Source organism: Aythya fuligula, chromosome 2 (assembly GCF_009819795.1).
Source record: "Aythya fuligula isolate bAytFul2 chromosome 2, bAytFul2.pri, whole genome shotgun sequence".
NCBI lineage: Eukaryota > Metazoa > Chordata > Aves > Anseriformes > Anatidae > Aythya > Aythya fuligula.
In genome coordinates, this window is record NC_045560.1 from 147060727 (window position 1) to 147087723 (window position 26997).

The window sequence follows — 26997 nt, forward strand, 5'->3', positions numbered from 1 at the left end:
CTCTTTATAAAGTATATTAGGGCTCAATGCCACATTCCTTTGGCTGGTGAAAGACTGCAGGATTTAGTCCTGAATATTATTTCTTAAAATCATGGTCCAAAATAAATGTCCAAGATGGATTGTTAGGCACCAAGGAAGTTATAGATTTGCTAAGACTTGATGTTTTCTAATAAAAGTTGGCTTCTTTTCAGGTAGATATGCTTTAGTCAAATACACATTACTGGGCTCAATACAGGGGTCTGTATTACATTGCAAGTTAGAGAAGCTGACATTTATCTTGTCTGTAAACTCTATGAAGGACACTGCAGATGTTTTATAGTAAGGCACCCACATTTTGGAAGTGATGATATGTTTACCTTTCATGTATTTTTTAAACTAAAAATTCTGTCCTGCTTGATACCAGCAATTTATGAGCAACTACAACTGTTGATAAGGTCAGTTTTGGGTGTCCAACGTTTCTTCAGATGAGAGGTTCTGGTTCCTCAGATTCCATGTAAAATCAGAGGGAGCTCTCCTATAGCAATGCCTTTTGCAATAGTATTGAGGCCTGGTTTACCATATGGTTATTGTGTATGCCAGAGATATTATGCTTTCAGTAGAGTAGCAAATTTCCCTATTACAATGATATCCAAAACAATACAAAGCCCAAAATTGCACATATCTACCCCTTTGGCCTTTTTTTTTTTTTTTTTTTTTTTTTTTTTTATGCACAAATATGCTTGTATTTGAAAACTGACAATGTTGGGCCTTTTCTAGTAAATGTCTTCAAAGAGCATATTTAAATACTTTTTCACAGAAATAACCATTCAGCAGTTGCAAAAATGCAGAGAGACTTTTTATTCTTTCTATTATGAACAATACCAAATCAGCATAAATTTTTGGGAAGGAATTGTGATTTTTTTATCCCAAATGTATTTAAAGAGGCTAAAGAACAAACTGTTGGGGAGGCAACTTTTTTTGGCAGATAGTAAAATATAAAATATGTGATTTAAAAAAAAAAAAAGGCTTAAAAATACACACACACAAATAATACAATAATATAAAAATACAGCTCAGCCAATGGCCTCTTAAAATTTACCTTTGGCATTACATTTGGCAGCCTAACACAAAAGACCCTTCCTATAAACAGAGCTATAAAAAAAAGAAGTTCATAAATTAGGTTGTAAGGGGTTGTAAGATCATTTTTTTGATTCTCCAAACTCCTTTCCTTCCTGTCCACACACATAAGCATGACCAGTGAGGTATATAGAACGTAACACTGTCAGGCAGATGCACAATAGAAAAGTGCATAAACATAAAAGTTCTCCCATTTTCTTGTGAACAGGTCGAAACTGTGTGTTTGGCTTTTTTCCCCCCTTGGAAAAAAAAAAATAAAAAAATCATTTTCTATTGTTCTTGTTTCTGTTATTTTTTCTTACTTTGGCAGGATGAAAATGAACCCAGAGGAATACAAATGTCCTATTCCCAGCAGCAGCGATCCATTTCCCTTGGCAACATCCATCTGATGCCACAGATACTACAAGGTCGTTGTGTTGCTTTAAAACTCTCTGGGTAACTTCCCACAGAAAAATCATACGTCTAGCACCATGTCATAGTGTTGCTCTTTCTTCCGCCTGCCACATTTGGTGATAAGAACCAAGTACAAAGTCAACAGCATAATCCAGTAACATGCATAGAGGATTGTGCCAATGATGAGCACTGTCTGTTTTGACTCAGAGAATGGCTTTTTTGATTCCTTGTAGATAGTGAAAATTACGCCACCTAGGAGGATTGTAAACCAAATGGAGACTGGAATAAGTCCTATAAAATTAACTACAATGGTTTTTCTTCCTGATGTGCCCCACCCTGCTTTGTTTATTGTGGCAATTGCAAATATCTTTGCTGGCAGTAAACTTGACATATACAACACTGAGTAGAGTGACATGAAAACCATGACAATGTTGCCCCTAAGGAAGCTGGCAAAGGAAGACTTTATCAGGCCCACTAACTGAACTGTCAACAAGAAAAGGAGGATGTTCCAAATTTTTCCCCTGTAGAAGAGCTGAATGACTGTGGCGATAAGGAAGAAAGGAAAGAATCCAGTGATTACAGCTTCATAGGTCATCCACAAATGGTGCTTGTGGAACCACATTGCATTATAGAGCCACTCTCTAAAGTACGATTTACTCCAGCGGGTCTGCTGATTCAGCCACCTGAGATACTCTATCGGTGTTTCGGTAAGGCACTTGGATCTAGCTGTGTATTTTGTTGCATAGCCCAGACTTAGCACTCTGTTAGTTAGATGCCTGTCATCTCCAAAGCTGCACTGGGAGCCCATAAATTCTTGATTGTACCAATCTTCCAGGAATTCGTGGAGTAAAGAGTTTCTGTACATTCCCAGAGGTCCACTGATGCACTGTACACAGCCAAAATAGGACTGACAGGCTCTTTCTATGTTAAATGCCATCCAGTATCTCACGCTGCTTAGAAAGGAGATCCAGGAATCATACTTGTTCAAAATCTGCAAAATACAAAAAGTTTGCATTTTAGACAAGCTCTTGAGAAAGAAAATATACACATTGGATCAATAAGGAATTTGTAGAGACTAGAATACTGTTAGCCAAAATATAGGGGAAACCTCACTCCTCTGTCCAACTTGCGCCAAATCCAGGAGTTACCTATACAGTCCAGGACACTGACAGGAAAGGCATGGTGAGGCCTTCAGGAACCTGTTCCACCTAAATGATCATTCTTTTCTCACAACCTTGCCTCTTCTCCACAACTTCTTTCCTGGCTCGTTTTTCCTTTCTCTTCACCCACAGTCAAGGACCTGCTGCTGGACTTGGCCTCTCCCTTGAGGATATGGCAGAGTCCACGATGTGGCCTCCTGCTTCCCAGCCTGTGGCAGAGTAGCTCTTTCCCCAGCCTTGCCTCTGTGTACAGCTTTCGCTCTGTCAAGACTTCTTCCAGCCCTTCTAAAGCTATGCTGGGGTATGAGAGGCTAAGCACATTGTCTTTGGCCTACTTTTTTTGTCTTATAAAGCTTGCCCTAGATGTTTGATCCAGGACTATGTGACTTTAGGCCCTCCAGGATGGCCCCAATTTGTGTCATGTCTGGAGGCCATCTTGTCTCTGTTTCAACTTCATTGCAGAATGTTTTAGAAGCAGCAGGGCTTAGGGATGGGCTCGAGACTGTCTCAGATTTATTTGGCATATGCTGAAAAGTGAGTTGAGACAAAGAAAGGCCAGAGTCTTCATTTTACTTCCTTTCCTCCCAGAGGATAAATGTTCTTCCCACATCTTTCTGCAGGTGCTTATTAACTATGCACTTATGTCATAGCTGAACTCCCTCCACACGTGCCTAGTGTCTCACATGTGTGAGGAAAAGTGTGATATTTGTTTTGTGGCCAGACCAGAGCCACAAAGATATTCAGGCTTCTGTGGGAATCTTAATTTCTGGAATTAAGAGCCACATGCCTGAAATACTTCTGACCACTGGGGCATTCATCAGTAAGTGCCTGCCCATATAGATAGCCCTTTCTCTGTCTCACATAAAAGCCCGACTGAGTACAACGAGCCAATCCCAAGGCCAACTGACATATTCATATGCATTTTTCTTTAAAACTTGTAGCAGAAGCAATTGTGTTAAAAGGAATGAACAGCCTTTTGCTGTGGTTCTCAGCCAGACTCATCAAGGCTGGAAATCCTCTCAGAAGTGGAGCTGGGCTGACTTTGGAGTTGTGCATTGTCCTGGCTGACAGAGATGCTGAAGAAACCCAACAGTACACAGAGAGCATAGTGCACTGCATTTAAAAAAAAAAAAAAAAAGTTTTTATTTGTGACAATCTTGGCTGCAAAGAGTAACATAATTAAAGTGCTTGGGGTGATGGATTTGGCTTTGGGAGACCTATTCTCTGTTCCCTATTGCCCTAAAGATTTTCACAGAATCACAGAATCACAGAATTGTCTAGGTTGGAAGAGACCTCAAGATCATCGAGTCCAACCTCTGACCTAACACTAACAAGTCCTCCGCTAAACCATATCGCTAAGTTCAACATCTGAATGTCTTTTAAAGACCTCCAGGGATGGTGACTCCACCACTTCCCTGGGCAGCCCATTCCAATGCCTCACAACCCTCTCAGTAAAGAAGTTCTTCCTAACATCCAACCTAAAACACCCCTGGCACAACTTTAGCCCATTCCCCCTTATCCTGTCACCAGGCACGTGGGAGAATAGACCAACCCCCACCTCGCTACAGCCTCCTTTAATGTGCTTATAAAGAACGATAAGGTCGCCCCTGATTTTCTGTGGCACCTTGACCAAACAGTCATACTCAGATACTCAAAGATGCTGCAACAGCCCTGGCAGTCTCAGTGTCCCATTTTTCACACATATGGAGGAGAGTAATACTTGTCTGCTATCTATGGGTGTTAAAACCATACAGTGCTCATAGCTGAGAATTAGGGTTTCTGTTCGACAGATAGAAAAGTTAAGGTCTCATAAGAGCCTCTGTGATGGTACCACAGTGTATTCAGTGTATTCCACGCAGGGAATAGTGTTGCAATGCAAATAATCGTTGAAATACCCCTGTTAATCTGAAAATCATTGTACTCACCTGCACATCACCTCCAACTCCTCCAACCATTGGATCTTCCTCTAAAACCTTTACCATTTCCACTGATGAGGCTGGATCAAGTACAGTATCTGAATCACAGACCTACAAGAAAGACAAAGAACAAAAATGGGTTAAGGAGTACACTAGAAAAGAGAATAAAAATCACTTGAGTGATAAGTAACTCTATATACATATTCTCCTGAATGCAATTAAATCTCTCTTTGGAGTCTGCATTGACACTTCTTAAAGGCCGTTTGTATCAGGCAGCAGGGAGTGGTGCTGAATGAAACAGAGTGCTTGTTAGGGTTGTGCATGCAAACAATCTTCTCTTCTGTATCAGCTCTATTTGTTTTACTGGCACATTGGGCTGGCTGCTTTGAATAAGAGATATGCTCTCAGAGATGGAGCACTGCAGAGCAAGACAATGTTTGTGGGTGTGTTGCAGATTCCTGCTGAGCCCTGACATAGGGTTTCCCCGAATTGGCTGCATAGTTTAGCACCCTAGTCAAATGTTTCCCGCTACCATAAGAGAGAAGGAGTGAGGAGTTAAATTCCAGATGCTTGTTTAAGAAAAAATAAAAATAAATAAATAAAAAAAAAAGGAAAAAGAAAAAAAAATCAGCTAGGAGTCTGGAAAGAAACCTAATAGTTCTTTCATTTGCAGAAGGATTTAGTAATTCATTTAAGATACGCATTTTGGATTACAGAACAAACTTATTTTTAGATTTAGATGCATGGTGTGTTATTAGTAGTGCAGGGATTTGACATTTGATATACAGAAATTATTTGCTATTTTGCTCCAGCATTCATACAAAATATATATAAGTAAGGCTAGAGTGAGTCCCAAAATGCAGCACTCCATTAGACCAGGGCAAAAATAGATGACACACACAAGGCGTTTCAACCACACAAATACTCCTAGTCAACTAGACACTGTGTACATTAGGTCTTGGCTTTCCCCCGGAGAGTAGGAGGAGGGCTCAGACAGGCTGGCCAGTCTGCAAGGCAGCTGGCGCTGCTTTCCTTTGCTCTGAGGCAAATGACATGGGCTGCAGCCTGTTTAAAACAAGCGGGTGCCTCCTTCTCCCAGCTGCTGCTCAAAGAGGTGTCCTGATCGCCTGTAAGCTCGTTTCACTGAAGCTCAGAGGCCCGAGCAGAGGAGGCTGTCCCACAAACACTCCTCTGGCCAGCCAGATCCTGCCCTACAAATTCTCCTCCTCTTTTCAGTTTATCCACAGTTTGGATTTCTGTGATTTCAGATGGAAACGGTAGGGGCAGAAGTCAATGGCTCTGTATGAATAGCCTCTGAAGTCAAATTCTGGTGATGCATCAGATCAGAAATCCTAATTTTGGTGTCCTGTCATCCAACCTTTAAATTCAGCCTAAGCACCCCTTGCTCTAGGGGAGCTGAAATTTTCATTTCTGTTCTGCAAATGGGAGGAGAGGTTTTAGAGACTCTGTTATGGGCCAGACTTGAGATGGGAAGTTACCCGGGATAACCAGGCTGTTCAGCTCGTGATGCAGCTGAGCATCTGCCAAAATGCTTCCTCTCCACACTCTCTTGGAGGGGGCTGAAAGGAGAAAGCTGATGAGAACTCACATATTTCTGTCAGGAGAAAAGCCACAAGCATCTCCAGCTCCCACTAACTCAGAGCATCCAGCTCCTCTCCTTGGAGGACTCAGCCCAGGAAGCACCTTTGTAACCTGGCCAACATGTTCCTCCAGCTTTGGTGGGAAGCTGTCATCAGTGACAGCACTTGGTGACAGAAAGGGAGCAGAGTAGTTCTTATAAAAGGAAGAAAGGGTGCCTGTATTTCTGTCTGGGACTTTCTGGACAGACCTGTCACTGAGTGCTTTGCATCATGAATTTGCAGTTTGCTGGCACCCAGGGCTCAGGCAGTGATACTTGGTCCCATTTTTGTGACCGTGAGTGGTTGAATGGGGTCAGGCCGCTCCTCATTTCCTTGGCTTTCCCTCCTGTGCCTGTCACTCTGTAAGGCTGAGCAGCCTCCACCCGTCAGATGTATTTATCTATAGCAGAGAAATCTGCCACGACCAACACCACTAAGACAAGATGAGGAATCCTGAAAACACTGGATTTATTTACAAATGACCAGCATGTGTCCTGGCCATGCCAGCACAGTGGACATGTCTGCATTCCTGGGACAAGCTGTCATTTTCCCTCTGAATGAGGTTTTTCTAGGTGAAAAGAGGACATGCCCTGAGAAAAGCAACTTAGGAACGTGAATGAAACACACCAAGGGCTGGCCAGCCAGGGCTGGCCCGGCACAGCCCATGAGCCAATTTGCCATCTTTCCACATAAGGGCAGGGTGACCTAGAAATTACTGCCGTGGGTCACAGAGTTGCATGAAAGGGACGCTTGGCCTTGCATGCTGTAGCCTCCAGCCCTGAGCTAAGCTGTTCAGATGCTTGCTACAACCAGTGGTGGTTTAACCAAGCTGCTCCAGGGGTCTCATGCTGTGCTGGATGGCCCACATAGGTACCTGCATCCAGCCAAGCTGAGCTGCACCCTGATTGTACCAGCTAACTCTGCACTGATGATGTCTCCCAGTTTAACTCATCTACAGAATTACTTTCACCCTCCTAACCTCCTCCAGGAGGGAAGTAAAGCCTCCCGAGTGATTTCAGGTATTTAGTGAGTCTCCACTAATGAGCAACAGCTTGGTTATCTGTGGTAGCCAGCCTGCTTTGTGACTGCCTGCCCATAGCCCTGAGGTGTATTTAAGGACCAAGAGGCCCCCAGTGCACAGTGTCAGGGGTGAGCACTCGTGCTGACTGCTCCACTTTGTAAAGTGGTTGATCATTGATGCAGATTGCTCAGCCCTTAAAGTGCAGGGCCTGTTTAAAGTAATTCACTGTGGATACCCCCTAAAGAACCATGTGGAAAATCTCAGCCTTCATTCATTCATAAAACAGAGCCACATGTTACCTGCATTACATCAAGACTGTGGCCAGCCAGGGCCACCAAGATGGTGCTCTTATAATGTAGATGTGGCTGTGACATCAATCATCAGCGCAGCCTTTGGTGGCTGCTTACAGCAGCATTACAGCCCCTGACACGTTCATCAGGACTTCTGAGTCAGGTCAGGAGTGTTAATTGACTGAAAGACCAGAAACTTCTCTTCCATTTTCTCAGTTTACGGTATGACTGTTGAAATAGAAACACTTTTTCCAGGTTCTCTGAACAAATGCAAGAGGGAGGAAAGTTGTCTTGAATCTGTTTCCTCTCTGCAATATGATACTTTTGTGTGAAGTGATTATAAAACCATGCTAATGCAGAAAAACAGCATTTTTTATCCCATCACAGTCCCTCACAGCACAAAAACCAAAGTGCAGACAATGGAGAATTTAAGCCCATTGTTTTCAGAGAATAAATCAGTTTAAGTTTTGTAAGTGCTTGGGGATGGGCTTTAAATCTTTTCCTTTCTCTTAAACCTCTGATAACTCTTAAAGCTCTGAAAACAGGGTGGCTCCTGGCACTCTTCGCTTTCTGCCTCTCCTGTGCATGGAGGATTTGCTGCCTTTCTGTGCCCCGTGGACACCATGCTGTGTGGAATGCACACACAACTGCACAAGGCTCAGAATCGACCCCAGAAACACATGCAGCCACCCCAAGCCAAGGGAGACCGTCTCTGCTGCCCCACCAGAGGAGGCTTCTGCAGGCAAAGCAATGTTCTGAGGTCAGGAGAAGGCAGGAAAGGCTGAGCGTGATTAATTAGGAAGACCATCTAATTAATAATCAGTGGGATTTAGTCAAATGAACCTCACAGGTCTTGATATGCAACTAACGATCCCCAGGATCTGGCCTGGCCCTACGCACCTCCCTCCACACACAGCCTACAGCATTCTGCAGGGCTGTTTGCAGGAGCGAGGAGTGCTTCCATGTGTAAGGCACAAACATAGAAAATCTTTCATGGGATCCAAGGCAGCTGGAAATAAATGTGTCTCTGCTGCTTTGGAAACCAGGAGAGAGGACCCAGCCTAATTCATTTTTAAGTGAATAGTGTCATAAGGGCTTTAAAGGCCAAGTCGCGGTGAGTGAGGTAATGCAGCTGTAAGTGATGAAGCAAAAGCTCCTTCAGGCTTTAGCTGAAGAAATCTTTCTTTCAAGACTGCACATTCACCCTTTTAAATGCTCTGCACAGCCTTCAAGGACCTCAGCATATCCCCATCTTTTTTACAGACTTCACCACTGAGATATTCCCTAGTGCCACCAAAAACTTGTCTGTCTGCTTGCATATAGGGCTGCTAATATCTTCACAAAATAAAACCTTACCTGAGACCTTGACTTACAGGAGCCGAGGAGGGCTCTTCAAGAGGCCACTGGCTTTGCCTGAAGCAAAACCACTGTGATGAGGGAGCACTACTGAAGTCTGAGGAAGTTTTTCAGATTTCTCCAGTAGCTGGTGCACAGATTTAACATATTCACAGATAGGCTGACCATTTTAAAAGGTAGCAAAATACACTTTTAACGGTCAAGCTGTTTCCAAATAGACTGAAAGGAGCACTGTGTTCATCAGGGACTAGGATGGCCTCTAACATGCAGCACAAAATATACAAAAGCTGCTTTCTTTCAAAGTGTGTTTGAATTGGCACCGACCTAGTGCTTTAATACCTACCTGTACATAATCCACGCTTCTCCCCAGTGCTTTGAATGCTGTGTACATTACTTCTCTTTTTCCACCCCATTTCTGCATGATGCAAACACTTTTGTTGGACAGGACCAGTTGAGATACGTGCTGTATGCTCTCTCTGTGAGACTCCTCTGTCTCACCTGGCCCTTTGTCGTGGAAGTTATTATTCCAGATATAAGTGGCAGATTTGTCCCTACCCATGATTTCAGTGAAAATGTCCATCATGTAAATGTCATCTTCTGAGTTCCCATCAATTACCATAACAACTTTAATTCCAGGGTAGGTCAATCTTTTCACAGAAAGTAAACATTTTCTTAAGTAGTCAGGATCCTCTTGATAGGCAGCAATACAAAGGGCAACTGTTTTATTCAGCTTGATTGGAGTCTCTAACGACCGCTTCATTTTCCTGTGCTCTAGGAAGGCAAACAGGCTTTGGATGATGAGATGTGATGCCAGGATAGCACCATAGAGTCCGAAGGAGAAGTAGTAGTTGTCTGTTTGGATGAACTGGTAGCCCACAATGTAAGCAGCGGTGATTCCCAGCAGGAGGGACACCCCGAAGAGTGTGGTTCCAAGTATTCTCAGGATACATATAAACCTCTCACAATACATCTGGAAGGAAGCATGGAAACTGTTAGCAGAGCTACCACTTCCCACTACAAGACCTTGTCAGAGGTGCACGTGACGACAACAAGCTCAGCACCAACAGATGCACCTCATGCTTCTGGCTGTGTCATGGACTTACAGCATCACCTGCTCAGCTTACATCTTATTCCCTTTACAGTATTTCCTCCACGTAAAGTAAGAGTCACATATACCTTGAAGTAACAGGGAGGTTTTCTACTATTCTTAATGTCCTCACATTAAGTGTTGTCTGTGTCAGGGTCTTATTTTGGCAGCTGTGACTTGCTGAATGAGACACTCTGTCATATTAAGGGACTTTCAGGCCACTACTCACTTCATATGGCCATGGGTGGAAGGAACAGCTGAACGTCTGTGCAGCCTCTACTCACCCCCAACCATGTCGTGACTGCATCCCCCCACCCTGAATCACTTCTGTCACTTACTTATGCTTGCAAAAATATTGGAAAGACATTCTTAAAACAGATGCCTGAATATCTTTATAATTTTTAGACAGATGTCTGACTATGTTTGTAATTTGTATTTATATAATCAGACATCTGCTTTAAAAGGTCTTCTCAATACCGTTGCAAAAATGTGTTATTCATACATTTGTGTGCATAGATATACGCATCTATGAGCATGGCTAAAGCCTGATGGAGATTAGGTCTGTGGAAAAAGTACACATTAATTTAACAGAGCCAAGGTTTCACCCTGGACTTAAAATTCATCAGATAACCAGCTGATTCTGACAGCTTCTGCACGTGTAGGTCACCTGGCTGTAAGATCTTCCAGCCTAAGCTCTAGGCCATGGATGAGCAACAACTTTGTCATAACTACAGAAAAGTCAATGATGTTTGATGTCAATACCTTTGACCTTAGGAACATAAAGTGGATAATGTCTGTTCAAGGCTAACCTAGTAAGTACATCGTAAGCCAAAGAGTCTGAAGCACATGCTCAAATATTTTGCTGGATTAGGGCCTCTTAAGGTGATGGACTTAATATTTGTGTTTTCTTACTGTTATTCATATTTTCCCTTCTGCTAACATCCTGCCTGATAATGTTTGTTTCATCATCTGTTGACCAAAACTGAAGCTGGAACAGCACTTCCTTACATCATATATGTTTTTAACTCTTTCTTGTGAAATGTTGTGAAGAAATACTACCAAGCTGCAGCAGCATAGCTGTCAACAATCATATTTCTGTCTGAGATGTTACAGGCTTGGAAGAAAAAAGAAATTGTCAATGCAGAATGTATTACAAAATAAAAATAAACCAGGCGAGCATCAAGTCTGAGATTACAAAGACTATGTTTTTTTCCACTAGCTATTTAGGGTCTTAAATTTCAAGACAAGGGGAAGCCTCTTAAATGTATATTTGGAGACGCTGTTAAAGAAATCGGACCCTATCTCTAGGACTTCCTTGAATACTTATGGCTGGGCTCTGACAGGTGCTGTAATCACCCACCAGCACCAGACCCTGCTCTGGCCTGTCTGGAAGTCTTTCACAATAGGGGTCATCAAGAAGCCTAATAAAAGATGGCTTATATGAGCCACCACTATAGGTGAATTAAAACCCAGTGCTCAAAATAGACAGGCTTTAGAAAACAGATTAAGTAATGGATCCCTTCTAGATTACCTTGAAGTCAAATAGCCTGTGTATTTATTAATCCCCCAAGTACGCAGAAGGTCAGAAACATCAAGGTGAATGCTTCATTAATGGTGCAGTTGTATGAGGCTTTCCTATTTGGGGTCCATGACTTCTCTTCTCTTGCCAGAAATAGAAAATGCCTATTAGTGAGCAGGGGCTGAAGTCTGCTTACATTAGGAATTATATGACTGAAATCAATGGACCACTTGTATGGGTATAGCTCACCGGATTTAGATTAAGATCTGCAGCGTTTACATTTGACTGACTATACACTGTACCGCGCTTCTTTTTATATTAATTTGTTATTGCTCTTTCTTTTCCTATGAAGTGTTTCTGCACAAAAGGAAAAAAAAAAAAAAAAAAAGAAATGCATTCTCTGATCTTGTCATTACAGCACAGTTTCTCTCCCTCAGAAAAACCACTCTTTTAAGATCAAGAAATGGATTTCTGGTCTTAATAAAATAGCATTTTTTTTCTGTCCTTTAACTGTCAACCTTGGGAAAATAAACAGTGTTTTGATCTAAATTCCTGGCTTTCATCAAAGAAACTTTCCCCTTTGTATATGCAATTGGAGGTTTTATGTATGTCTTTTAACTGACTGAATCTCAGGCAAAATCTGTAAAAAGTTGCTCAATATTCTCAAGCTTTAGCACGTGACCTATTGATATCATGCCCAGCAGAATTGATCTGTATCAGCTTGAACGTGCCCAAACAATAGCAAAGAAGCCAAAACCTCTCCACCCTTCTCCAATAATTGAGCCAAGAAGTTAAAAGGAAATGATGCTTGTATGAGTCTGAAGCCAAAACTGAATTGCTGAGTCAAATAGAAGCATTGCGGGTAGGGAATAGCTGCATCAGATTTTAATGTCAGATAGTGCTGTTGTAAAAAACTAGTCTGGCCTAACGCAGTGAAGTGTAAAAGGGCATCTGTAGTAACATATCAGTCTAAATTTTCCTGATCTTGTCACATAAAGCTAGAAACAAGTATTATCAGAGAAGCAGTGTACGCTCCTGCTTCTGAACATCGTACACCTAAGATAATGCCATGCTGAGTCAAGATACAAATGTCAAGTGCTTGGTAAGGGACAAATACCTGTATTCACTTTCAAAGCCATGATTACTTTTCAATCATTTCCTAGATAATCACTCTTTCTAAGTGCTAGCAATACTTTTTCAGCAAAATGTAATGCTTATCTTCAATGTTGCCATCACCACAGCAGTTCAACAGCTCACACCTCGTATGGTCAGCCCAGCTCAGTGTTTTATGCCTCAGCCTACTGGGTTTTCAGTTCTTTGAGGGATTTAACCCAGTAAGGATGACCCAAAGAAGCGGCACCGCAGCACTTTTAAACAAATAAAAGAATAAAAATGTGAACAGTCCTCCATGGACTGGGGATGAGGTGGTGCAGATGGGAGGACCTGCAGCTAGTCGCATATTCCTGGACCAACAAAAATGATAGCAGGTCATTTCTGTAGGGGCATGGAACTGCTGCTATGTGGGAACAGGTGCTGGAGAGAGGAAGACAGAACTCCTGGCCTGGTGGGAAGGTGAATTCGTGGGTTACTGTCTCTGGAGTCAAAACTGGGTCTTGCACTTTCAGACTGTTTTTTTTAATCAGCTCTATAAAGCAAGAGGAAGAAGGTAGTACCTGCAATATTCTTTCTTTCTTATTAAAGTGAAAGCTATTCAGCCCTGGAAGAGGTCCTATGCTCCATTGTTTGTGTCAGCCCTGAATGACATTTCCAGGGGCAATAAGGTTGAAGATTCAAGAATACTATACCCAGGGCACCATGTGAGGCTCCTTTGGAGGTGCATACGTCTCCCATGTAGTGCATGGGAAGCCTGAGACAGGACTGCTAATCCTACTCTGTAGTTCAGGCACCCTTTACAGGCACCTTCATCTGACCCTGCAGTGCTGAACCCAGTACAAGCTTTAGTATAGCACCCAGCACAGGGCCAACGTTTGTGCACACATGACAAGTGAACGTAGAGAGGCTTCAAAGTCTACTACTGAGCAATTTATCATCTTGCAGCTGTTTATTTTCATGAATGGAGCTGGTCAGTCAGTGCTTAACAGCTCACCTAGTAGAAAAGAAATGTGAAAGCAGTTTGCTCAATGCTAATGGTGTGTAGGCTGTTGCTGATTTAATGACACAAACTTTGATTCACCAAGCAGCCCAAGTATATACATGTCTTGTAGTGAGTGTACAGGAGGAGGCAATGAACATATGTGCCTGTGTTTGGAGACTCCTATGAAAGAGCACAGCCAAGAAAGAAACCCTTGCAGGTACTTGGCATCAGAGTCCACCTAGTGAATTATTTAGTGTCTATTCTGGTAACCTGATAAATGCACATAAAGAGTATTTATATTTTGCCACACTTTTGTTGAGGAAGAACTTACTGTACATTACTATTAACATCTGTCAACTTAAAGCTGAAGTCTTCTAGCATTATTTTCATTAAAACTTCCAGATTAACAAGGAGTTGACTGATATCTACCTTGTACATAGTAACTGAGGGACTAAATCTAACACTAAAGATCACAGCCCTTTCGCAAGCTGAATATTGCCTTAGATCCCCAATCAGATGAGCATAGCAAAATATGCTTGAGCTCTCTCTATTCTGGAAAATATTTAGCTACACAGGTCTAACCTTCCTAAGATACAGATATTTGACTGAAATACAGCAGGATCTAATGGCCTGATTTGCACTGCATATTTACTCAGGAAAAAAACAAACAAACAAGCAAACAAAACAAAACAAAACAAAAACAAACAAACAACCTAACAAAAACAGTACTTCCTTTGCACTTATTGCCAATACTTCAAAAGAGTAATAAATAGAATAAGGGGAAATTCATATCCAGAAAATCTTTGTGTAGTGGTATCTGAACACATCAATACTTTCTGCACTCTGTTCATTTATTCTGTGTCAGCCAATGTGTAGCTGCTCTGAGGACTAAGGATGCAGTCAGGTGGACCCCTGCATCTGTTAATACTGAACTGGGAACTGCTGACTGATAAAAGGTTAAAATGAAATCAGGTTTTCTTGCAATATATGGGATGCAGCTCACTGCATCATCTGTTTAAGAAGGTGTCTCTCATATACAGCACTCAAACGTATTGGTATGTTCTGGCTTGCTTTCCCTCAGAAGATTAAAAAACAAACAAACAAGAGAGGGAGACTCAGGAAGCTCATACATAAAAAGAAATGGTTTGGAAGATTGTTTGAAAGAATTATCACTTACTAACTCCAAAAGATCTGAATAAAAGATCTTAAAAACAAACAAAAACCTTATAGTGCAAAGGTCATTATGGTCCATGAGACAGCAATAAATATTCAATCACAAGTGTGATTATTTCATCCCCTTCATCTCTAAGGGTTCAAAAGAGCAGTGCCTCTCTCTAGACTCATAGAGCTATGGCCATATCAGCAAATACTGTCCAATACTACAGGAACAGACCTGCAAAAAAGAGCAAGGGGTGGTAAGGGCCTAACTTCCACTTTCCATATGTTTCTGATTTTACTCCGAACCAAGTTTAGTCAGACCCAAGACTGCAAACCCCGAACAGTCTGCTCTAGCGGTGCATCTTGCAATTAGTTTCATTCAAGAGGAATGCATCATGTGCTCCGTGTCACTTTGCATCACAAACCAAAGCAAGGGGAGGGGAACTGTAGCATTTGCTTCAATAGCACACTCCTGATTCAAGCTAAAATAGTACAGACCAACCCCATGTATAACATCTGCCCGTCAGTCTTCTCTGCAAATCTTTGTTGCAATCGGAAGCGCTGAGCACTGAAAATGTTTGAAAGTGTCTCATCTTTACATAGAAGCTGAATTCTTGAGTGTCTGCTAGTCATGGTCCTCTGAGCCCTAGTGCTGAGGCTTTGGATTCAGCAAAGCATGTAAGCGTGCCATTAAAGATAAGTGCGCACTTAAGTATTTTGCTGAAGAGGGAAACCAGTGGAAAATTTGTCTTCCAGTTCTGTAAGGCAGGCATAAAGAAATAAATAAACCTAACTTTCTCTGTGAAGCTGTTGTTTCTGGAGTATTCACAATGAAAATGTATCCATACATTGGAAATATTTATTATATAGATTAATCTCTCTTCTGAACATTGACAGATTGGTCATTGCTTAAGCCCTGCCTTTCTTACATGAGGGAATCAGAGAGGGTGAACCAGGACCTGGATGACTGGGATTTTGTTCCTAGTACTGCCATTCACCTGCTGGGTGACCTTAGGCAGGTGAATTCACCTCTCTCTGCCTCAGCTTCACCTCCTGTAGAATGGGAATAGTGACCATGCTGGAGGCTCTTGGAGGTCTACAGTACTCTTCATAAGGCTGAGGCTACTGATACCTGTAGTGTTACTCTCTCTGGTGTCACATGGGACCCACCGGTTCCCAATTTCCACATAACTATTTTTCCTAAAAACAAAACAAAACAAAAACGACCAACCAAAAAAAAAAAAACAAAAACAAAAAACAGGCCACTTCCTTTCCTATATTCATCAGAATGTAGATTCAGAAGGAGTGTGTCTGTAGGAAACATGCAACTCGTACTCCGCAGGGTGCCTGAGATCACTGATGTTGGCAACACAAGAGCTGACACATGTGAGTATACGTGCATACAGCTACTGAGGGCTGCTTTGCACACAGCTTTTATAAGCATGAAAAAAGAAACCTTCCTTGTGAGAATAATAGCAGTGATTTCTACAGATCAGCTGCTGGAATAACTGTGTATTTGAGTGCAAGTGTGCATGTGCATGTACACGTTGTATGTGGCCTTATACACATATAGTCCGTGTTTATACACAAACATTGTCTGAGTGTTATAAATATTCATCCAATATTTAGAAACATTTAGCCTTATTTTGGCAGCAAAGTAAATCATTTATCTTTGAAGTACAAATGATTCCAGGTACACATTAATTATAAGCATAAAATAGCTGCCCAGACACCCTCTTCTCCTTTACAGCCACAGAGAGGAAACTTGAAAAATTATGGTACATCTGTACATCTTTACTACAGCGGAGTTACCATATCTGGTACTTTCAGTTATTTATCACTTCCAGATTTGTCATGCCATGATCTTCTGGAAAGGGCTCACATAAGACTAAAATTAACTCTGGGTTTAGGTTTTAAAGAACGGGGTTAGTAATGATGGTAAACTGTATCTGTATGCACAGGCTTTGATCAGCAAATCAAGAGCCTTCCGTCTTCTCAATGTATGTTTTTCCCCTAAAGTGCCCGAATTTAGTCTCTGATAGGTCTGAGTAACTGCTAGGTGGATTTGTCCCTAATGTAGACAGTGATATGCTGGTTAAATTGACCAAAAGAAAGCCCAAACCCCAAACTGAATGGTCCAAGAAATAAAACCAAGAAGTTAATCATATTTGCGCTGAGAAATTTTAGTTTGCAGGTAAAAATATTCTGGTTTCAGTTTTCCTGGTTACCAGTTCTGAGATCCACAGACGCTTTTGGCACAACCGGACTACTCCATGCCTCAGTCTGGCAAGTAAATATTTATTTGATGTTCATAGCTCATTATCTTGTAATTTGTTTATCAAGCACAGGTAATATCGTGTTGACTTAGTCAAGTCCTCCTACACTGAATGCAAGGGTAATTTGCTGCTTTATACATTAACTTTGAGTAGTAATAAAATGAAGCACATATCTGATTTGCTTGCACACCATAAATACGACCAGCTGAGTTTGCTGCTAGCTCAACTAGCAAGGGAAACCCCACTGAACCCCATACAGCTGTTTTTCCTACTGGGAAAGCCTTCACCCAGGTGTTTTTACCCTTGCACATAGATTTATTAGCATGAAATAAAGTTTCAATAAAGTTCTGCTGAGGCAAAACTCAAGGCTTGGTAAGGACTGCACTTGGGCTCATTTTTTTGGGGGAAAAGGACAAATTTCACTGCAATCACACCCAAAAGGACTGACCTATCTGGGGGCACCATGTTACGCGTCGCGTGTGCTGGGAAGTGTGCGAGTGCCTATGGAAAGACAACCCGTAAGGAGACTATGAGGGATTCCCATGCTTTGGGGGATCGTAGAAGCATCGTGGCTCGCCGAAACCCACCAGGGACGGTGTGTGGGATAGGGGGGGCCGCCCTTAGGATCCCTTCCATCCTTTGGCAGGACATTAGGGAGGGTGGCGGGGCTCAGGGCAGCCAGGAGCTGAGAATTTGGGGCAAGGTGCAGGGGGCAGGCGGCTGGGGCCGGCTCTGCAGGGGGGGCAGCAGCATCGCACAGCCCCCGGGGCAGCCCTGGGGCGTGGGGGGCAGCCTCCGGCGGGGGAAACCCCGGCCCCGCGTCGCAGCCAATGGGGGGGGGGGCGGCTCCGGGTGCGTCACAAGGGGTGGGCGGGGCGTCGGGGGGGATCCCCCGCTTTGCCACGTGGGGAGGGACGGGGGCGAGAAGGGGGGCGTGAAGATTGGGGGGGGCAAATAGGGGGAGGGGAGGAAATAAAGGAGGGGGTCGCGGGCTCCGCTCCGCACCCGCAGACCCCCGCCGGGCGGGGAAGGGGCCGTAATATTGCTCCGGGGCTGCCTCCCCCCGCAGCTATGCCAGGGGGCGACCCCCACCCCAGCCCAGGTTCCCCGCAATTAGGGTTGCGCGGAGGGGTCGGGAGGTCTGGGGGCAGGCTGCAGCCCCCCTGCTTCCCCCGGGGGCTCCGCGCTGAGACATCTTGATCGCGTTTGTTCCCCCCTCCCTCCGCTCCGGCTCCCAGGCGGGGTTTAGCCCGCCTCCCCACGGCCTCCCTCGCTTTCCCTGCCTGCCGTCCCATCCCTCCCTCTCCTCTGCAGGCAGGGGAGAAGCCGACCTGGGCTGGGGAACGGCTTCCGAACCTGTTGCTTCATTATTATCATCGTTATTTTCCAAATCGTATCGCTCAGCAATATCTTAAAGGGATTATGCGGAGGGGGGGTCGAAGCTGAAAACCTCATTCATCCTCCCTGCGGCCCTATTCACTGCTGAAATAGGTGTAGCCTAGGCACGGTGAGATCCCTCCCAGCCCCGCTCCTGTTCTGGGGGCTCTGTTCAGCCTTCCTCCCTTGGGATGGGAGGAGAGGGTCTTCTGCTGCCGAGATGACAGAAAGGGGGCTCGTTAAAGCTCGTAAATCACCACCTTGTTGTCCTTCTGTCCTTTGGTCATAGAGGGGCTCCAGCCAGCTGTGTGGTCTCACGTACCGTTGCTCCCGCATGAACAGTTTCCAAGTTGAGGTAAAAGATCAAATCGCACTTTTCAGGGACTTATTCAGACGCTCAGGAATAAAAAATAATTAAAAAGGAAAATAATAAAAAATAATCATTTAAGGCTATTCAGTCCTGCTCATTTTCTCCCACGTGTTTTTCCCTATTACAACGTATTTGTCTTTTTCTGCTTCAGTTTCTAGTTCAAAGTTGTGGGATTTCTTTTTTTTTTTCTTCTTTTTTTTTTTTTTTTCAATAATAATAATTAAAAAAAAGAAAATAATAAATTAGGAGTTAGTTTCTCGTGGTCGAAGCTGAAGATCGTATTTCAACCTGGCTAGCCAGGAGCCTGGAGAAGTTGCAAGGCAGCGTCAGAAAGTTTGAGATGTACAGCATCAGATAAAGTCTCTTTGGTGATGCCTTGCTGACCGAGTAACTGTTTCAATGAGGTTTCTCAGCAGCAGCAAACGGGTTAATGTTATCCAGATTTCTTTTTCTTTCCTGCTGCTGCTGCTTTTCTGCCTCCTCCACGTTATGGGGTTCTTTTTAACAAGTGAGACTTGAGTTTGTTTTAATAGGCGGAGGATGGGAAGGAGGGGAGGGAACTCCTGTAAGGAGGGAAAAAAAAAAAAAAAAAAAAAAAAAGCCAACCCTGCCCATTGAAATGATCTCAGCAGCCAAGGACCAATTCAGCGGCTGGAATTCAGCTAGCTAAGTCGCCAATTCTGCAAGAAACGCAATGCACACACGTTGCCACCACCTGATTTCCTCTTCGTGCCCCCGCAGTTTTGGGGAAGCCCCCCCCCCCTCCATCTCTGGGCTCGGGGTCTGGGACTTGTTCCCCTCCCACAGCCACTATTCGGCTGGGGACAGCTTCAGCTGCTGCTGGTTTTTATTAATAAGGGAATTGCCTCTAGAATGGATGAACTTTGCAGTTTCCAATTCTGCTTTAACCATTCAAGTCTCGGAAGCATTTGCTGTAGTACAACCCGAGGAAGCCCCCCCCTCCCCCCCCGCCCCATCTCTGGCATTAACCCCCCGTGCCACTTTTGTTTAAAACCAGCCCGGAAACACGTTAGGCGATTCAAGAAGTGGGAAAACGTGTCGTTTTTCTTTTATTTTTTTTTTTTTCACCAACACTTTTCTCTGGGTGCTCTGTTGCCTGCCTCACAGTTAACCGGGGCCGGGCAGGGGCAGCGCAGCCTCCAGCCCACCCGTGGCTGTGCCGGCTCCTAGCGGCTTGCACTCATCCGGATGGGCTCCTTCTCTCGTAGCCCTCCCCTCAAAACCTTCCAGCCCCCCATTTTCCCTTGAAATGACCGAAAAGAGGCACTAGGTGGCACTGTTGAAGTGAGAGGAGCGGCAGGGCCGTGACAGGAGGCCCGCCGCTCAGCCCCGCCGCCTCCTCAGGGCCCACAAAGGGCGCGGAGGCCGCAATGGGGACGGTCCAGACACCATGGGGAAAATCAGGGGTGACTCCTCGGCCCGCTTCACTTCCCGGTGTGGGAAAGCTCCTCCTGTCTGCTCCTCGGGGCTGAGGAATAGTAGAATCATAGAATCATTAAAGTTGGAAATGACCTCCAAGATCCAACCATCCCCCCTACCACCCGTGTCACCCACAATGGTGTAAATCACACAGTCACACAGTCACAGAGTGGCTGAGGTTGGCAGGAACCCCTGGAGATCATCTGGTCCAACCCTCCTGCCGAGCAGGGTCACCTAACACATTTTTTCACGATGGCATCCAGGTGGGGTTTGGATATCTCCAGAGAAGGAGACCCCACAACCTCTCTGAGCAAATGGTGTAAAGTTGGCAGTCACCTGCATTGGAGGTTTCCCTGGTACCTTGGTCAGATTTTTGGGTGTGCTCAGCTGTTGCTGAGGGGAAGAGAGATTTTAAGATTAGCCTGGAAGCTGAGCTCTTGGAGAAATTCGTCTGCCTCAAATAACAAGGCTGCTTCTGATTTAGGCCAGAGTTTTGTGGCTGTTTTAGCCTGTCAGAGCCAGGAAAAGCAGCTGTCTCACCATCCTGCTTTGGGCTCCTTATTCCTGCCCCTGCACTGCCCCTTTCCCTGTTCTACCTGTCAGGAGAGCTGACCTAGGCTAAAAAATAGCCACTTGAGCAAAGGAAGCAGCAAAAAAGTATGAACAAGTCACTTGGGCAGGGACGAGGCAGGACAAATGCTTTAGGAACAAACTTGGTTTGTGATGGCTTGGAGTGTTCTTGAAAGGCTTAGCAAGCATGAAGTTTAGCAGGGTTTTGAGGCATGTCTCCGTTTCAGATTTTCCTCCCTACACAGCACCACTCCCATAGTCCAACCACCTTCAAATGGCCAGCGCTGCAGCACTCATGGTACAGGGTGCAGCACAGCTCTTCTCAGGTATGGGTGAATTGCCATGTCTGCTCCAAGCTGGGCAAGAGGGCACAGGGGTGTCAAAGAGCTACCAAAACCCTTCTTCATGCTAGCCCTTCCTACTGCCCAAATATCCTAGCATCAGCCAGACTTATAACATATAGAGCATTGGTCATTTAGGTAGACAGGGAGCAATCGCCATGCTCTGCTACCATCAGACATGTCTACAGTGTTGTAACCAAGACATCAGCATCTGTTTGAGTCCTAAAGCATGGGTTCCTAGTATCAGACTTTCTCTGGTGCTTCCAGAGGTAAGAGAATTAGATTATAACACAATCTAATGGCCCAGGTCCATACCTGAACATGGCCACCCCAGAAAGCTCTGCCTCGGGAGCTTTTTTTGTGAGACTTTGATGGGCTTCCTGGCCACTTGTTTGCCTCCCCCTCTGTACAGGGACACTTGTGTCCTACACAGGGGACTTCACATCTAGCATCATTTCTGAAATAATGTTTTGGTTTGGGGTTGTTTGCTTTGTTGTGTTGTAACCAAATGTCTTTTGAACTAATATTTCTTTGTGTTATATTCCATTTTAAAAATAGTTTAAAAAAGGTTGCACTTCTCCTCTGCTGATGATTGCATCTATTACTCTGAAAATTCACACTGTCCCACTGCCTTAATGATGTCTTCTTTGGGTTTGAACAGGGATTAAGAGACAGATCCCAGTGAGGCACAAATCTTCGTGTCCAGCTTGTATTACAGGGACAGCAATAGCAGCACTTAAATCACACTGCAACTTCGCTTTAGCAAATGACATAATGGGAGTGGTGAGTCTCTCATGTCCACAGCTACTTCCTTCTCAGCCATAGCTGTCATTGTGTGACCATGCTTTTAGAGCGAGAAAGACGTAGGTCTCTGAAGCTAGCTTTGCGTACCAGGAAGGAATTAAAAGTAAGAGGATATCTTTAATGCCAATACACACAATGCTGTAGAAAATGGATGTATGTGTGTTTCATCAAAAGCATAACACATCTATGTTTATAAGTTATGCTACGTCTACATGGTTACCACTATTAAACAATCCTGTTTTCTAATTGGGATTTATAATCACAAGAAGCGGGGAAAAAGGACTTTGTTGCTATCAGCCACAAATGTAAATGATCACCAGCAGCAAGAGAGCAATCTTAATGAACTAACCTGACTTCATTTTCTAATGAGGCAATGGGTTTGCCTGACAGAAATCAGAAAAAATATGTTCTGGGGGGAGTTTGACATAGCCTATGGTTCAATAAATTAATGGACAACAGAACAAATTAGGGGATGAATTGATGGCATGTTAGCCATTCTCCACTGACTACTGAGTGCTTTCTTTCAGCCTGAGGGGATGGGCTCCATGTGCATTTTCCTGCCTCTTCTTTCTTATCACCTTCTTATCAACTTCTTTCTTGAATGTGTTAATCCTCTCCCTAAACACAAGCACACACACACACTCACTTACTACCACATGAAGACTAGCACAGTTTGCAAGACTGAATTGATTGCTTCAGTGAACAGATCTTTGTTAGAGATAACTACAAAGCATGAAAGCCATTTCCTAAGTGCATGTACAAACTGGCTGCTCAGGGTGAGGGGAAGGGGGGATGCTCTTGGGTGGAAACCAGAAGCTAGTGGTTGCTGTCAGCAGGACTGACCTAAATAGCATCCTGAGTAGCACTGCTGCCAGGAAAATACAAATGGAGCCGGTCCCTCAGTGAAGCTGAATTGGCTGAGCCTATCCATGCTGAAGGGCTCTTATCTCACATCTTCTCTAAGGTAAGGATTTACACTCTCGTTTATTACAGGTCAGCTACTGTGCAGACCTTATCAGAAATAAATGCAGGAAGCAAACTGTTTGCAATGCATAGTTGTCTTCACAATAAGAAAATGGGATATAATAAGGATCTTTTTCATAAAAACAGTGACAAACTAGAAGTTGAGCATAGACATTTTCAGGTTAGACACGAGACACCTAATAGTGGGCTTTCTTTAACAGTTGCCTGAACAATGAAGGGGAGGGGTGGATTCCTATGTTTTTGAAATCCTCTGGATGCCGTTTGGAGCTACACTTTAGTTCAGTGCAATTTATTGGACCCAGTACAAGAATAACTGATATGAATTTCCATAACGGGGTTGTCAGGCTAAGTGATCTAGCAGTTCATTCTGTCCCTAAACTCCACAAGCTACGAACAACTGGACTGACATCTCAGTCATAGATGTTCCACATCTATTTCCATGTGTAGGAGATTCTGCTGGAAGTGGGAAAGTTACGGACTGATATAGGTGTAAAGAAAAACCAATCATGCTCTGTTATGATTTTATGGCAGTTGAAATCCACATGCAGATTTTAATATAAATGTCATGGGCAGTTTTTGAGCCTCATGAAGACTGGGTGCAGAAACACCTAGAACGCTGTGATTGCTTTCACTATATACAGAACTATTTTAGAGGTTACCAGTGTTCTGGGCATTTAAATCCAAGATTATTTATAAGTGAGACTTGATAGGATCTGGAGGAAACCACTAGTCTTTAAAATGAAATCACTCATGCAAAATTGAAACTTTCCAACAGTTTCTCTTTCGTATAGCAGAGAAATCCATAACTGAAACCAACAGTTGGAAGTTAATAGCAGAACCAGGTTCAGACTAGGAATAAGTCATGCACTTTTTGGATGTGTTCTGAACTCTTGGCTAGAATGGGTTGTGAATGTCAGCAAAAATGCTGTTCAGGATGGTTTGAAGTAAGGAGTTTTAATGTGTAGCCAGCAAGGAGCAAAAGTAAAAGTGGAGTCAGCAAGAGGTTTCTTTTGTGATGTCTAATTTAAGAAAAATGACTTAATCGCATGCCTATAGTTCTACTGTGACAGTAGGAGAGCCAATTTAGAATGACTTGAAGTTATTTTTAAATAGCAACATTATATTCCATGTAGGATCCAAAGATAGCATCGCATAAAACAAAGAGCACATGTAATTGGAAATAACAGACCTACAAACAATGACTGTACTAGTAAACTAAACTGACCAGAACTGGTCAGCTCAAGGTTGCCACATGCTCTTCTGTGCTATTTCACCACTACCAAGCTTGTGGCAGCACTGGGCCTGATGAGTATGAGAGCCTGACCTTCCCTGAAGAGGACCAGCTCTTCACCCGGGAGGAAGCTGGGACTCTCCCCCCACCAGGTTGCTCACAGAATGGAGAATATTCCTGCACATTCTCAGATGCCTTCAGATGGAGAAACTGGACAAAATTGTCCACCCTTACAGTGTTTTTTGAAGCTCCCATGGCTGCTTGGAGTTAGTGACCTTTATTTATTGTTCTGCCTTTAATAATTGCCCTGCTGCCTTGCAGGGTATTGAAACCATGCCTCTGGGCTCAGCCAGCCTGGAATACCATCCTGACCTCCAACAACTCGGTGTTTGGGATTGTCCTCCCAACAGGGCTGCCAACTGGGGCACTGCAGTCCTCCTCAGCTGCTAAATCGGAACCAAGACACAGGGTTCTGGACCCTCAGAGGTGCTTAATTGGATGAAATAAAGTTTTCATTGAAATGAAGTTTCAATTTTCATTTAATTTCATTTTTTCATTGAAATGAAATTTTCATTGACTGAAATAAAAAATGAGTGAGACTTTCTTGGACCGTATGAGATTTAGGCAGGGGTTCAGAACACCCCTCACATTTTTTCCTAGGGTGGTCTTTTGTCTGTTGCTGGTACATACCAACCAATTAACCCAAGCTTGCCATTTTAACTTCAATCGTTACATGGCTTCTTGCTAACTTCCTGAGAACATAACTCATTTTGTGTATTGGTGGCAGGAAGGTGAATGCTATTAAATAGACAGCCATTCCCTACTGACACCAGCTCAGTGAGGGATGGGTCACCACCTGCAAGTGTCTAAACAGCTGCCCCAGCAGATATACCTCCCAACACCCATACATCTTAGAGGTTTATTTTCTGCCAGTGTTGTACAAAAATTTGCCAGATATCAAAGCACATGTATGTCTTGTGTCTCTATCAGGAAGTACCATGTTGGACCTGTAGCTCTGAATGAAACTGATGTATTTTCAGTCAAAAATAGCTGAAAATCAGGAGTAAACCTAACACCTGTGGGCTGCTGTGCACCTCCCTGCTGGCTGTTCAACAGTGTGGCTGCACGAGGTGCCTGCGACCTGCACACCTTGCCGAGAAAGGGTACAGACCTCGGGATGGGCCCCACCTCACTCTCCTACAGTAACATATCTTATATGACTACACTAAAAATAGTTGGGAAGGGTGCAGTTCCACTCTGGGGAGCTCTCTGGCCTTCATGGATCTTTTCAGCTTGTGGCCTGGGTAGGAGTCTGGGATGCTGTGTATGGCTGCTGAGCTTTTTGAGCTATTGGTTTTGGCCCAGTGTTATGCAATGCAATCTGGAGTGTGTGAAAGTGTCCAGTAGTGTTGCATTGAGGAGCAGGTAATGAACCTGAATGGAGCAAGCCTGCTTATAAATAATAAATATCAGAAAGTCCTAATGATCCCCAACAGCTTGCACACAAAGAAGGCAAGACCTGGTCATAGCCAAACACAAGCCAAATAATTTTCTTCCTTTCCTCCACGATTAGAAGGCATGTCACGCACCTTTTGCAAAAGTGCGTTTGAGTGTACATGCTAATAACAAAGCAAACCTCTGAGTGATGACAGGAGGCAGAGCCTGCTGATTCAACTTGCTCTCATAATCTTTTTACTGAAAAAGTTGTTTTCGGTTCTGGTTATGAGGGCACATTTCAAAGACTTTGCTCTCTCATGCCTGTTGTCAAACCAAAGCCCAGACAATGAGGCCTTTCCTTGAATGTGTTCATGGAAGCAGGTGACATATCAGAACTAGTAGTGAACCAACAGAGATTTGGCAAAGCTAGTGTGCCCTGATGCAGACTTCAGTTTGTCCTGCTGGTGCTTGATGCAATCTGAATGATGATGACTGCCCAGGCTACAGTGGGTGAAAGTCTTTCTATAGCTGGAATGGATTTCCATTCCAGAGGAGATCCTCTGGGTAGGACTGGAATGGAAACATTGCATAGAATCATTTAGGTTCAAAAAGACCTTCAAAATCATCAAGTCCAATCATCAGCCTGACCTACCAAAGTCCATTGCCCATTAGTGTCACATCTATAAGTCTCTTGAATACCTCCAGGGATGGGAGCTCCACCACTTCGCTGGGCTGCCCATTCCAGTGCAATGAACTTCCCATTCAGCTGTTTGGGAGAGCTGTTAGCCTGGCTGCCCTGCTGTCCGCACCACGGGCTGCATGCAGTCCCACTATCCAATCCTCCACATGGCTGAAAGCAGTCCAGGCAGGCTGGTTTTTCCAAGCTTTTTCCATCATCAGTGGAAGATGGCAACTTCTTAAAGAGGGTAATTGAGATCTGTTGTGCTGTGTTGTGGACTGACTCTTAAAGGAACATTGTAGCTAATAAAAAGTGATTTTTTTTTTTTTTTTCCTTTTGAATGTGCTCATCTGACAGTATGTAAGGCTATGCCTACCATACCAAACCATGCAGACCAGCTGCAGGCCCCAGCCTGGTCCCATAGTCGACCTTGTTTTAAGTTCACTGTTAGTATCCTCCCTGGCATGGTTCTGGCTTGTGCCAGCTAGTGCTTTTCCAGGCCATGGTGTATGCACAGGCAGGCTGAACACTGCCATCATTTGTTATCCCAGAAGAAATTTCAATTTTGTGAATACAAACCATAATTTGGCCCTTCAAGGCCACTGGACAAACTCTACTTCATGTTATTTACCATGGAAAACAGAGACTTTCATAATATATTATGTATATTACTTGAGCTGCATCAGCTTAAGGTTTGCAGTCCATCTCTTGACACAGTCAAATGCACTTGCTTAGAC

General features: G+C 43.8%; 1 protein-coding gene across 1 annotated transcript; it reads right to left on the bottom strand.

Moving 5' to 3' along the window:
- Positions 1-1400: 1400 nt before the first annotated feature.
- HAS2 (hyaluronan synthase 2) lies at positions 1401-18919 on the bottom strand. Its single transcript, XM_032182144.1, has 4 exons — positions 18665-18919; positions 9236-9862; positions 4595-4696; positions 1401-2500 (listed from the first exon to the last, which is right to left on the bottom strand). The coding sequence occupies exons 1-4, from the start codon at positions 18689-18691 to the stop codon at positions 1571-1573; spliced, it is 1686 nt and encodes a 561-aa protein (XP_032038035.1). The 5' UTR covers positions 18692-18919; the 3' UTR covers positions 1401-1570.
- Between the last annotated feature and the right edge of the window lie 8078 nt (positions 18920-26997).

Excerpts from the sequence above, each read along its gene's own strand:
- HAS2 (XM_032182144.1), bottom strand. The coding sequence starts at position 18,691 with ATGACCAAAGGACAGAAGGACAACAAG. Across the intron at positions 4,697-9,235 it reads GAAGCGTGGATTATGTACAG|GTCTGTGATTCAGATACTGT; the intron begins GTAGGTATTAAA and ends TCTTTCTTGTAG. Across the intron at positions 2,501-4,594 it reads GAGTTGGAGGTGATGTGCAG|ATTTTGAACAAGTATGATTC; the intron begins GTGAGTACAATG and ends TGTATTTTGCAG.